At 43.4% G+C, this 14,871-nt stretch overlaps 1 protein-coding gene across 1 annotated transcript in view; it reads right to left on the bottom strand.

Annotated features, from left to right (window-relative positions):
* The window catches only part of LOC144682737 (microtubule-associated tumor suppressor candidate 2-like), a 563,465-nt gene that overhangs the window by 156,362 nt on the left and 392,232 nt on the right, over positions 1-14,871 (bottom strand). Inside the window, exon 7 of the mRNA XM_078545375.1 lies at positions 1,559-1,717. Coding sequence (XP_078401501.1) covers positions 1,559-1,717 — 159 coding nt within the window. The remainder of the gene's footprint in view (positions 1-1,558; positions 1,718-14,871) is intronic.

The following is a 14,871-nucleotide window of genomic DNA, read 5'->3' on the forward strand; positions in this document are numbered from 1 at the left end:
ACTTGCTGCCCACGACGGTGATGGGAGTGGAGATGACCCATGATTTCAAAAGGAAATTGAATGGCCATTTGAAAGAATAAACTTGCAAGGCTGCAAGGATAGAACAAGGGAATGGGACTGAATGGATTACTCATTGGTGAGCCAGCACAGACTCGGTGGACTGACTTCCTTCTCTGCTGTAAATGACTCTATGGTTGGATTTTAGGGGGCACCCAGTCCCCCACCGCCCGCGCCCCCGACTAAAAAGTCAGTCGAGAGTCCGCCCACCCAAAAGCCAGCTGCCCTGCAGCCATTTAACTCTGGGAGCAGTGTTAATTAGCTAAGGGCGAGACCTGTGCCCCCATGAGGGGAGGAAGTCCCACCAGAGCTGCCAGCCAATCGAATTAGCCAGCAGCTCTGTAGTCCCAGCAGCCCCAAGTTTAAGCAGTGGCCACTGCCGGGTCTACAGCCAGTTCTTCCTGAAGAAGAGGTGGTATTGGAGGTTGGTCTTCAGGTAAGTCCAGGGTATAGGTGGGACTTGGCTGTCAGGCCCTAGTGAGGGGGCGGAGGGAGGTGGGGGGGCAGGTGTGAGAGGCTAGGTGGGGGACAGTTAAAATGGGGGTACGATCTTGGGGGGGTGTGCCTCAGATGGCCACAGGGACCCCCAAAAAAGCACCCCTCCAACCTTGTCCAACACCAGATCACCTAGTAAAACCTGCTGGGCTTCCCATGTGGCATGGGCATCCCCCACTGCGATAAAGTAGCTGCCTGATGCATCCCCAGCCCTTCCTAAAATGGGAGACAGGGTGGGGGCAAGTGGAGCCCCCTATCTTCAAACACACTGACCAGGGCCCGTAAAATCCAGCCCTATGATTCTATGAATATATTATTTTTCCAATGCTTTGACTGGATTTTCTTGAATACTGATGATAAAATGGTATATCATTAGAATTTTATGAAAATTGGATTAGCATGGAAACCCATTGAATAGTTAATAACTGGCTAAAACTTAGCAATATTTGAACTGTTAGCCATCACCAGCTTCTGAATGGCATGTACAGAAGATTAAGTCAGAAACTCCAGGGCATTAACTCCAACCTCACAGTTATGATGACTCACTTCTCTACTGGGGCATGGGGGAAGCACTTTCCAGCAATGAAATCTTCCAGCACTAGAAGAAATTGGACAAAGTCTCTCTTCATCTTTGTCCTGACTATAGAACGCTACTGACAGTGAAGTTTCAGTCTTAAATACCTAGTGCCGTACAGAGATAACTTCCTCTAGGCTGTTGGGAATGAAATCAACTAATGTTTGCATTCTTTTGTACATCAGTATGTGAAATAACTTGTGGGAAGTAAATTTACTAAGAAATATTCACTACTGTGTATATTTACTGAACAGATCCCCAACTAATACACCTTCTGGTCACTTCAATTTAACTTATTGAATATTTGGTGTTCAAAGCAGATTCTGGGAGACTATAATTCCTTTCGGGTCATTTTGAGGTCTGAAATATTTAAGAACACAAACTGCATTTAGACAATTTTAGGTATTTTATATTGACTATGTTAATACTCACTGCCTGCCACGGTGGATTTAGGTGTGGGAAGCAGACTCCAGCAATTTGTTGCTGTACTGCTCGGAGGCTGCAGTCCAATCTTACCAGCTCTTTTGGAAACATCATTAACTGAGGCTCCTGCCTTTAAACTGATCTTCTCATCACTTCCACTGTTGGAGCCTGCAAAAATTCCACTATTACTATAATTACATTATAATTTCATAACAACTTAACATGAGCCTTATCATTCAATCAAAATGATATAGTTGGCTAAAGATAAATTAATAAATTAGTGAAATATTAGCAAATATAAGAGGTTCCCTACTTTGAATTTTGATAAACTAAATTCAAATATTATGGTTCATAAATTTGAAACCAAAAACAATCTCCCTTTTATCATTGTGTGCTAACATTCCCAGTTACATTTGCTTGTAAGCTATTGGGAAGGTCTGACGATTTTTCTGGTTATATTTTATGCCCAGCTGTGCAACATTCATTGGTGCACATTCTTCAATACAGTCTCTGAAGTATTTGGCTTGCAAGAGTTCTTTTATAACTAGGATGAAGTGTATTGATCCAGTAACTCCACTTCCTCTGTGTATAAATCTTTAATATAGTTTTGGGCTTAATTTTAGCTTCAAAAAGTAAACCGAATAAATGTAGCCACTTCTTGAAACAGATCAATGATATAAAAAGTGTATTAAACCATTCCTTGTGCAGTGCATCGTCCCACAATAAGGCACATACTGTATATTTCTGGACCCATGAAACTGCCTTACTTGGATCAAGAAATGCTAAGCTGCACCTCCCATTCTGAAATTGTGGTACCTGTCAATTAGAATGACCCTCCCATTATAACATAGGACCCAAAGTTCCAGGGCCCTTGCTCCACTGGCAGACATGTGGCAGAGGGGGACTCTTGACATGGTGCTGGACAGGGTGTTGATGTTAACTCAAATCCCAAGGATGGGCAGGGCAGCTCAGAGGCACCCGTCCTGAGTACCCAGCATGAAACTTTGGGCAACACTGCTGTTTTGATGGATGGAGCCACAGGGCTTGATAAGCTGAAGATGAAAGTAAAAAATGGTTTTATTTCTGCAGGGAATCTAACAGAGAGCCTTCTGTTTGAGCATATGTGAAGCCTCAGGGTTGCCCCCAGTGGAACATATGCCTTTTCTCAGCGGAATTGGCTTCTGCAGGATCCAAGGAGGGTGTAACAGAAAGTCCAGAAAGGTCTCCAGAATGCTGACTGCGCAATAGGAGGGGGTATGTGGTCGAATCCCAATTTTGAAGAAACCTTGCTGTGGTGGAAACCAGGCAGATCCAAAAGCCACCCCAAATTGCTGCACATTCCTGAATTGCCTGAGTTGTGCCCTCTCTAATCCCAAGAAAGTCAGTCCCTATAATGTTTAAATGTGTCTCGAGTACTGCATTACAATTGACATTTACAAAAGTTATCGCTCTGGTTCAGTGGGTAAAGGCAATAGGTAGAGTTTCTCCACCGTAACTCCAGCAGACCAGGAACCACACTGCCAGCTCCCTGTTGTTCCACAATAACTTCTAGAATTATCCGCCAATATATCTTTCCAATTATAAGCACGTGTATTATAACAGCATGTAAATGACAGAATGAAATCACCAGTTACTCTCACCCCAGCAACACGAGTCTCTAGGAACATTTGTTTCTTCTTTGCATTCAGATAGCTAGAGCAATGTGAGGTTTCAACAATTAAAATATCATCTGAGCTTGTGCCATTTCAGGTGATTGACTGTATAAACAAATGCCCTTTTGAAAAAAAAAACTTCTTGGCCAGCAGATACTGGCTGTTCAAGGTTGGGGTGGATCTCTAAGGCTTACTGCAACCATTTACCTCCCAAACCTGCAGCATCATCTCTGACAGAAACAAGAATCCTACTGGAAGCCTGCCAAAATAATTGCAAGTGACCCTGATCCTGAAAGAAATTCAGCTGGGATCAAGGCAGGTGTAACACTTGCCTCAACTAAGATGTGCTGGGATTTGGCCAGTTTGTAGTGAACTGTATCAGAAGATTTCAGGTATAGTGTGCCAAGTTAATAACCCTCAGTTAGGGTAGTTAGGATGGCAGCACTGGTTGCAATTACCTCAGTGTCTTGGGCTTTTAAGGGGAAAATCACCCAGGGTTTCTGTTTCTGATAGATATCCAAAGACTCTGCTGGCATGTGTATGGACATCAGGTAGGGACAAATTTAAGCTTAGCTACCATTCCCAGCATGATGAGATAGTTAGCAAATATTTGCTTTCTGGACCTGACCTGTGTGCTAAGAATAGACCCTTGGCTGAGGTTCTATTGGGAAGATGCTGGTGGTGGAATCAAACCCAAGCATGAACGAGATCTTCAGCAAAGTGAGGGTGACAGATAGGGAAATGAAAAGAAGTTTACTAAACTTGATGTTACAGAAAATGCTGATTTAAACTGCATTTTGCTGATGAGCTTCATGAGACCTATGTTAAAACTGTCCTCCTGTTAACAATGTGCTTACTTATTCATTAGTTTTTATATACACGTACTAAGTGGAATACCATCTGCCAGTTGCCAGACTTCATAAGGTGTTTTTCTGACCTTTTGGAACAGCAGCTTCTTTATAATGATTACAACAGCACTTAACAAGGTCTCAGCAGGTGTTCTGGATGTATGCACACATGGATCATTTCTTCAGATGCATTGTGCTGGATTTTTCATTTTCCTCTGCATCTCTCATCTCACTTCACTTATTGTAATGGCATAGTGGGCACTTTGGAAAGGTTGCAATTTTGGGTTTTGCAAATAAATGAACCAAAAGGCCAGAGGGTTGGCCTCTGGGGACCTCTTTATTTGTTGCAGGTGTACTGTTCATCGAAGCATACAGGGCTACGGGCCAAGTGCTGGAGAATGGGATTAGAATAGATAGGTGCTTGATGGCCGGCACGGACACGATGGGCCGAAGGGCCTGTTTCTGTGCTGTATGACTCTAAGACTCATGGAATGGGCTGCATTCTAACAGGAGAGAAGCATGAAAAAGAGTCTAGAAATACTGTACACAAATTATAGAAAAGATTGACACCTTTAAGACAGAGATGGAATAAAGGGGAAAAGAAACAGTATGGGAAACAGTGGAAGAGAAACAATCAGTAAGGAAAAAGAGAAATTGATTCTGAAAATTCACAAGGCCATCGATGTGCAGGCAACAGTTCCATCCAATAATCGAAAGCAGTGCTAACCCTGTAACAAACTGCTGGGTTAGCTCACTTACGTATCCATTGGTTTTCATTGAAAGCAACTCCCACATAATACAATAGGAGATGTGATGGCATAGTGGTATTGTCACTGGACTAGTAATCCAGAAAACCAGGATAATGCTCTGGGGACCTGGGTTCAAATCCCACCATGGCAGATTCAATAAAAATCTGAAATTAAAAGTCTAATGATGACCATGAGACCATTGTCAATTGTTGTAAAAACCCACCTGGTTCATTAATGCCCCTTTAGGGAAGGAAATCTGCTGTCCTTACCTGGTCTGGCCTACATGTGACTCCAGACCCACAGCAATGTGGTTGATTCTTAAACACCCTCTGAAATTGCCAAGCAAGTCACACAATTATATCAAGCTGCTACAAAGAAGGAAACGACAATGGCAAACTCAGCCCTGTCAACCCTGCAAAACCCTACATACTTGACCTCATTCTCACCAACCTGCCTGCTGCAGATGCATCTGTCCATGATAGTATCGGTAGCAGTAACCACCTTGTGGAGACGAAGTCCCACCTTCACATTGAGGATACCTTCCATCGTGTTGTGTGGTACTACCACTGTGCTAAATGGGGTAGATTTCAAACAGATCTAGCAACTCAAGACTGGGCATCCATGAGGGGCTGTGGGCCATCAGCAGCAGCAAAATTGTACTTGAACACAATCTGTAACCTCATGGCCTGGCATATCCCTCACTCTACCACTACCATAAAGCCAGAGGATCAACCCTGGTCCAAAGAAAAGTGCACGAGGGCATGCCAGGAGCAACACCAGGCATACCTAAAAATGAGGTGTCAACCTGGTGAAATTATAACACAGGACTACTTGTCTGCCAAACAGCATAAGCAGCAAGTGATAGTCAGAACTAAGCGATCCCACAACCAACGGATCAGATCTGAGATCTGTAGTCCTGCCACATCCAGTCGTGAATGGTGGTGGATAATTAAACAACTCACTGCGTGAGAAGGCTCCACAAATATCCCCATCCTCATTATGAGGGAGCCCAGCATATCAGTGATAAAGCTGAAGCATTCGCAACAATCTTCTGCCAGAAGTGCCAAGTGGATGATCCATTTTGCCCTCCCCAGCATCACAGATGCTAGTCTTTATCCATTTACAATGCATTCCACATGATATCAAGAAACAGCTAAAGGCACTGGATAGTGCAGAGACTATGGGCCTGACAATATTCCGTCAATAGTGTTGAAGATCTGTGCGCCAGAACTTGCTGCACCCCTAGCTAAACTGTTCCAGTACAGATGGAACACTGGCATCTACCCAGCTATGTGAAAAATTGCCCACGTGTGTCCTGTACACTAAAGGAGGACAAATCCAACCCAGCCAATTACTGACCATCTATCTACTCTCGATCATCAGTAAAGTAATGGAAGGGTCATCCACAGTGCCATAAAGCAGCACTTGCTTAGCAATAACCTGCTCACTGACACCCAGTTTGAGTTCTGCCAGGGCCACTCAGTTCCTGGCCTCATTACAGCCTTGGTTCAAACTTGGACAAAAGAGCTGAATTCCCGAGGTGACGTGAGAGTGACTTCCCTTGACATCAAGGCCGCATTTGACCGAATGTGGCATCAAGGAGTCCTAGCAAAACTGGAATCAATGGGAATCGGGGAAAACTCTACACTGGTTGGAGTCATACCTAGCACAAAGGAAAATGATTGTGGTTGTAGGAGATCAGTCATCTCAGCTCCAGGATATCACTGCACAAGTTCCTCAGGGTAGTGTCCGAGGCCCAACCATCTTCAACTGCTTCATCAATGACCTTCCTTTCACCATAAAGTCAGAAGTGGGAATGTCCACTGGCGATTGCGCAATGTTCAGCACCATTCGCGACTTCTCAGGTACTGAAGCAGCCCATGTCCAAATGCAGCAAGACCTGGACAATATCCAGGCTTGGGCTGGCAAGTGGCAAGTAACATTTGCGCCACACAAGTGCCAGGCAATGACATCTCCAACAAGAGAGGGTCTAACCATTGCCCCTTGATGTTCAATGGCATTACCATCACTGAATCCCCCACTATCAACATCCTGGGGGCTTACCAATGACTAGAAACTGAACTGGACTAGCCGTATTAATACTGTGGCTACAAGAGCAGGTCAGAAGCTAGGGATCCTTTGAGAAGTAGCTCACCTCCTGACTCCCCAAAGTCTGTCCACCATCTACATGGCACAGGTCAGGAGTGTGATGGAATACTCCCCAATTGCCTGGAGGACTGCAGCTCCCACAACACTCAAGAAGCTTGACAACGTCTAGGACAAAGCAGCCCGCTTGGTTGTCACCACATCCACAAACATTCATCCCCTCTACCACCGATGCACAGTCACAGCAGTGTGTACCATCTACAAGATACACTGCAGCAAATCACCAAGACTCCTTTGACAGCACCTTCCAAACCCATGACCGCTACCATCTAGAAGGACAGGGGCAGCAGATACATGGGAACACCACCGCCTGGAAGTTCCCCTCCAAGTCACTCACCATCCTGACTTGGAAATATATTGCCATTCCTTCACTGTCGCTGGGTCAAAATCCTAGAACTCCCTTCCTAACAGCACTGTGGGTGTACGTACACCACATGGACTGCAACGGTTCAAGAAGGCAGCTCACCACCACCTTCTCAAGAGCAACTAAGGATGAGCAATAAATGCTGGCCTAGCCAGTGAAGCCCACATCCCTTGAGTGAATAAAACAAAACTTATGAGAATGAAACTTCATGGACTGGGTTTTACGGATCCCAGCCAGACATGTTTTTGGTGGAGGGCCAGGTGCCCAGCCCACCTCCTTCCTGCCCACCCCCAACCTCTTTCCCAGAACATCGGGGTGGGTAAGTTGCCCACTAGACCGCCTGCCCTTAGTTCTATTGAGGTCCTTAACTGCTCGAATAATTGGCAATTAAGGGCCTCAATCCACCTGACCTGTCATAAAACAATGGGCATCGGCAGGTGGGCCAGAGTGTGAAGGCCATTTTTGAAAGGGCTTCTTCGATAAGATGGGAATAAGAGGAACAGTGGTTTAGCCCACCCCCAGCGTGTAATTGTTGCGTGGCGGGCTTTCTCAAAGTCAGTCCGTTTGGGACCGACCGACTTTCCTTCTGGGGGGCAAGCGGTACAGCCCCTCCTAACAACTGTAAAATCCAGCCCCAGGTTTAGGCCTTTGAGTAGCCTAAAATGACTGAAAATTGCAGCTGCCAGCTGGAGATAAGTAGCAAGCATTCTTCAAGATTGTGGTAACTGTGAGGTAGCTGTAATTTTTATTTAATTCTTTCATATGACGTGGGCATCACTGGCTAGGCCAGCATTTAATGCCCATCCCTAAATGAACTTGAGAAGCTGGTGGTGAGCTGCCTTCATGAACCGCTGCAATCCATGTGGTGTAGGTACACCCAAAGTGTTGTTTGGGAGAGAGTTCCAGGATTTTGACCGAGCGACAATGAAGGAACGGTGATATATTTCCAAGTCAGGATGTGTTTGTGGCTTGGAGGGGAGCTTCCAGATGGTGGTGTTCCCATGTTTGTGCTGCCTTTGTCCTTCTAGGTGGTAGAGGTCGTAGGTTTGGAAGGTGCTGTCGAAGGAGCCTTTGTGAGTTGCTGCAGTGCACCTTGTAGACGGTACACACTCTGCCATTGTTGTTGGTTGAAGTCTTATTCCAGAACATGAGCATAAAAATTCTAGACTAACACTGCGGTGTTGGCGGGCGCACTTTTGAGTTTAGCGTGCACCCGCCGACCGAAATATCATGTGAGTGCACGATCATGTTGGGACACTCACCCGGCATCACTGCGCACTATTTTACGCTCGAGCGTGTTGGACATGTGACCGCATGCCAAGCAAAAAATTCTGCCCAGGATTGAATTTTACATGCAGTTTGAGAGAGAGAAGAGTGCATCCAAGACTAGCATTTTAAATTTGAATAAGGGCAATTATGAGGCCATGGAAGCATAGCTAGCTAAAGTGAACTGGCAAATTAGGTTAAGGGATAGGTCAATAGAGATGCAGTGGCGGACACTTAAAGGGATATTTCAGAATATACAGAATAGATACATTCCATCAAGAAAGAAAAATTCCAAGGGCAGGACTCACCATCCGTGGTTAACTAAAAAAGTTAAAGGTAGTGTCAAACTTAAAGAAAAGGCATATAATTGTGCAAAGGTGGGTGGCAGGTCAGAAGATTGGACAGAAATAAAAAACAGCAAAGAATGACCAAAAGATTGAGAAGGGAGCAAGAAAGCTAGCTAGGAATATAAAGACAGATAGTAAGAGCTTCGATAAGTATTTAAAAAAGGAGTTAGCAAAGTGAGCATTGGTCCTATAGAAAATGAGTCTGGGGAATTAATAATGGAAAATAAGGAGATGGCAGATGAACTAAACAGGTATTTTACATCGGTCTTCACTATGGAGGATACAAGTAACATCCCAGAAATATCTGTAAAGCAGGAAATGGAAGGGAGGGAGGAATTCGGGAAAATTACAAACACGAGGGAAGTGGTGTTGAGAAAATTGCTGGAGCTGCGGGTTGACAAGTCCCTGGGTCCTGATGGACTTCATCCTAGGGTCTTAAAGAAGTGGCAAATGAGATAATTGATGCGTTGGTTTTAATTTTCCAAGATACCCTGGATTAGGGGAACAGCAAATATAACTCCTTTATTCAAAAAGGGTGGGAGACAGAAAGCAGAAAACTACAGGCCAGTTAGCTTAACATCTGTCAGAGGGAAAATGTTAGAAGCTATTATTAAAGATGTTATAGCAGGGCACTTGGAAAAATTCAGGATAATCAGGCAGAGCTAACATGGTTTTGTGAAAGGGAAATCATGTTTAACCAATTTATTGGAGTTCTTTGAAGAAGTAACATGCTGCGGATAAAAGGGAACTTGTGGATGTACTGTACTTAGATTTCCAGAAGGCATTTGATAAGGTGCCACATCAAAGGTATTGCAAAAAATAAAAGCTCATGGTGTAGGGATAACATATTGGCATGGATAGAAGATTGGCTAGCTAACAGTAAACAGAGGGTAGGCATAAATGGGTCTTTTTATGGTTGACAAGATGTAACAAGTGGTGTGCCACAGGGATCACTGGGGCCTCAACTTCATACAACTTATATAAATGACTTGGATGAAGGGACCGTAGGTATGGGTGCTAAATTTGCTGACGACACAAAGATAGGTAGGGTAGTAAAATATGAAGAGGACATAAGGAGACTACAAAAGGATATAGATAGGTTAAATGAGTGGGTAAAGACCTAGCAAATGGAATATAATGTGGGAAAATGTAAAATTGTCCATTTTGGCAGGAAAAATAAAAATGAAGCATATTATCTAAATGATGAGAGATTGCAGAGCTCTGAGATGCAGAGGAATCTGGGTGTCCTAGTGCATGAATCACAAAAGGCTATTATGCAGATACAGCAAGTAATTAGGAAAGCTAATAGAATGTTATCATTTATTGTGAGGGGAATTGGATTCAAAAGTAGGGAGGTTATGCTTCAGTTATACAGGGCATTGGTGAGACCACATCTGGAGTACTGTGTACAGTATTGATCCCTTATTTAAGGATGGATGTAAATGCATTGGAAGCAGTTCAGAGGTTTACTAAACCAATACCTGGATTGGACGGGTTGTCTTATGAGGAAAGGTTAGGCAAGCTAGGCTTGTATCCGCTGAAGTATAGAAGAGTAACAGGCAACTTGATTGAAACGTATAAGATCCTGAGGGGTCTTGACAGGGTGGAAGTGGAGAAGATGTTTCCTTTTGTGGGAGAATCTAGTACTAGGGGCCACTGTTTAAAAATAAGGGGAATGAGGAGAATTTTTTTCTCTTACAGGGTTGTGAGTCTTTAGAACTCTCTTTCTCAAAAGGTGATAGAGGCAGAGCCTTTGAATATTTTTAAGGCGGAGGTAGATAGGTTCTTGATTAGCAAGGGGGTGAAAGGTTTTTGGGGGTAGGTGGGAATGTGGAGTTGAGGTTACAATCAAGTCAGCCATGATCTTATTGAATGGCAGAGCAGGCTTGAAGAGCCAAGTGGTCTACTCCTGTTCCTAATTCATATATGTGTATGAATATAAATGTAAGTATGTTATTTTCTTGGGAATCGTGACATCCTTTAAAATTAATAGCTGTATATGGTTCATAAGATGCTGTCCTGTCCAGGTCATGGTAAAAGAGGAGGTAATTCACACACTTGAAGAGTTTAACATTGTAAGGAAGGGGAATTGGATTGGCTATCTGTACTTAAAATTAATAAAGCACCAAGAGCAGATGAGTTCATCCAAGGATACTGAGTTAGAGTGGAAATTGTGGAGGCATTGGCCATCAAGTTCCAAACTTCCCTAGTGCCAGAGGACTGGAGAATTGCAAATATTGTACCTTTGTTCAAAAAAGGGTATAAAGATAAACCAGTCAGTTTAAATTTGGTGGTGGGGAAGCTTCTAGAAAGAATAATTTGGAACAAAATTAATAGTCACTTGGGCAAAAGCAAGATAATTGAAGAAAACAAGCATGGATTTGTCATGGGGAAATTGTGTTTAACTAACTTGTTGGAGCTTTCGAAGAGGTGACAAAGATGGTTGATGTGCTGCACATGGACTTCCAAAAGGCATTTGATAAAGAGCCGCACAACAGACTTATGAGTAAAGTTATACCTCATGGAAGAAAAGGGACAGTAGCAACATGGATACAAAATTGGATAAGTGCAGAGAATAGTGGTTAATGGATGTTTTCCCAACAGGAGTAAGGTTTATAATGGAGTTCCCCAGGGGCAGAAATTTGAGCTGAGTGGGCGGGCACGGGACCGACCTGCTCACGTGGAAAATGACGTGCGATGGCTTTGGGCAAGCGTCCCGACGTCATTGCGCGATATTTTGGTTGACAGGCATGCGCAGGGGTTGGCAGCACGCACGCCGACAATTAACAGGCCTATTAAGGCCATTAAAGTTCTAATTAACTGAAATTTGTCGCTGCCCGTCCAACCTTACGGGCGGGCAGGCAGGCAAAAAGGCCAAGCAGCCTTTGGATTTATTAGGAAACCTCATTCATGGGCAATTAAACATTAAATACAAATTTTTAAAATTCATTCATAACATGTCCCGGCTCATGTGACAGAGTCACATGAGCGGGGACATGGTTTTAACATTGCTAACTTTTTATTTTTAACATTATAAATCTTCAGCTCCCTGAGGCAGCTTTCATCGCGTGCACCCGTGCGCATGCATGAACGTCCACGCTCGTCTTCCTCTTGCCCCCACCCCGGCAGCGTTGAGCGCTGCAGCGTGCCTTTCACGCTGGCTGGTCGTTAACTGGCCAGCCAGCGTGAAACCGATGTCAGGGCCTTATTGCGGGCGGCGGTCAGCTTCAAGACCACTCCGGGGCCCGCCCACCGCACCCACCCGACAAGGTAAAAATGCTGGCCCAGGTGTCAGTGTGGGGCCCTTGCTCCTCATGATATATATTAATGACATAGACCTTGGCGTACAGGGCATAATTTCGAAATCTGTGGATGATATGAAACCTGGAAGCATTGTGAACTGTCAGGAGGATAGCGTAGAACTTCAAAAGGACATAGACAAGCTGGTGGAATGGGCAGACAAGTGGCAGATGAAGTTCAATTAGAGGTGTGAAGTGATTCATTTTGGTTGGAAGAACACAGGGATACAATATAAAATAAAGGGTACAGCTCTAAAGGGAGTGCAGGAGTAGAGGGACTTTGGTGTATATGTGCTTAAGTCATTGAAGGTGGCAGGACAGGTTTAGGAAGTGGTTAATAAAGCCTACAGTATCCTAGGCTTTATTAGTAAGGGTATAGAGTACAAGAGCAAGGAGGTTATGTTAGACTTTTATATATACTATTTCACTCTCAACTGGAGTATTGCATCCATTTTTTTTTTATCCTTTCACGGGATGTGGGCATCACTGGCTAGGCCAGCATTTATTGTCTATCCCTAACTGCCTTTGAGAAGGTGGTGGTGAGCCACTTTCTTGAACCAGTCCATGTGGTGTAGGTACATCCATAGTGCTGTTAGGGAGGGAGTTCCAGGATTTAGACCCAGTGATAGTGAAGGAACTGCGATATATTTCCAAGTCAGTTTTGGGCACTGCACTTTGGGAAAGATGTGAGGACATTAGAAAGAGTTCAATGGCAATTCTCAAGGGCAATAAAGGATGGGCAGTAAATGCTGGCCTAGCCAGCGACTCTCACATCCCATGAATGAATAAAAAAAGAAAAGATTCACGAGAATGGTTCCAGAGATGAGGAACTTCAGTTAGGTGGATATATTGGAGAAGTTGGAACTCTTTTCCTTGGAGATGAGAGTGTTGATAGGTGATTTGGTAGAGGTATTCAAATTCATGTGAAGTCTGGACTGAGAAGATAGGGGAAAACTTCTCGCTGGTGGAAGGATCAAGAAGACAGAGGTTTAAGGTAATTGGCAAAAGAAGTAATGGAGACAAGAGGATAAATTTTTTCACACAGTGAGTGGTCAAGGTCTGGAATGTGCTACCTGATAGTGTGGTGAAGGCAGGTTCAACCTAAGCATTCAAGAGGGAATTGATTATTATCTGAAAAGGAAGAATGGGCAGGGTTATGGGAAGAAGGTGGAGGAATGGCAGGGTGAATTGCTCATTCGTAAAGAGTAAGGTCAGTTATAGTTAATTTTGAGTTCCATTTACTAAAGGTGAACTTGGACTTATTTTGTGCTCTGTTATTCAGGTTGGAGCTAACAGTCACACAGAAAAGAGTGCACTTATTTGATGCTAGCTTACTTAATCGGATTATTTAGACTTGCAGGATCATGTAGAGCCAAAATGATCAAACAGAAAGATTATTCTGTTCTAGAATGGGTACTAGTTTGAGGAGTTTTACATTCATTAGAAGGCCAGGGAGGAGAAGTAATGACTGTGGTCACAAAGTTAGACTGTGATAAACAGATGAGAACACTTTATTGATAAGTTGAGTACTGATTTCCCTTGCAACTATCAATGAGGATTCCTGAGGATCCTCAGGCTCTTCTGCCTCCAAAGAACTACCTTTCCATATCTGGACCTTTCTGGACAGAAAAATTGTGGACAGCACAGGAAGCTATAACTATGTCGAATACACGCTCTAAAGCATATCACAGTGTCCCTCCTGATACCCTGATACTAGAGCTCTCTCACTGATCACCCTGGTAGAAACATGTACCTCGTTGAAGCAGCCATAAACTACTTGTTCATGACTAGAATTCTTGAGGTCAGGGAGGACAGAATTCCTGAGGATGAATGCATCATGGTAAATTCCATTAAATCTGGCAATGACATGAACTATTCTTCGTATCTGGCCACACGTAATCTGGATATTCAGCAAGCAGTACTTTTTACAATTAAGGAAGTTGAGCAGGTTAATAGTAGGAACTTGCAATGGTATATGAGTGCCATTTATTGCATTCTCCACTTTAGGGACCCATGGCAATATGATAAATGTATGCAGGTTGTTGCCTTACTGTCATACCAAATTGGAATAATTCTTCAGCTTGCCTAAAAGGTTGTCAGTTACCTGACGAATATCTGGAATACATGAATAGATTTAAATTCAGGTACTACAATGTATAGGATTTCTTTTTCTTTTTTACGAGCATTCTTTCTGTTTTGCGAAGAGTAATTAAGTATGCTGATTTACATCAAAGAGACATTAGCAGGAGTGGAATTAAACAAACACCAATTCCTATTCTTGTTTATAAATGTAAAAGATTATACTTTGGTAAACATCACATTCTTTTGATATTCTATAATACTGATAAAATATGCAAATAGGAATCAAATAGCCTTGGACTGACTTCCTAAAAATCTTGTTCTACAGAATGAAGTTGTAGCTCTGCTACGCCCAGGTTCTAGCGGAATCAGTGTTGTGGAACGCAGTGTAATTACTTACTCAGCAGCTATGGTACAATGTGCAGCTTCAGCTGTCTAATTGAAAGACATTATTGATTGCAAATCTAAATTTAAAAACTGTACGTCGAAATAGGGTTCAGGCCACTCTTGTGCACACTGTATGCTTCGCTGATCCCACTGATTTAAAGACCT

This window comes from Cetorhinus maximus, chromosome 7 (assembly GCF_964194155.1).
Source record: "Cetorhinus maximus chromosome 7, sCetMax3.hap1.1, whole genome shotgun sequence".
Classification (NCBI taxonomy): domain Eukaryota; kingdom Metazoa; phylum Chordata; class Chondrichthyes; order Lamniformes; family Cetorhinidae; genus Cetorhinus; species Cetorhinus maximus.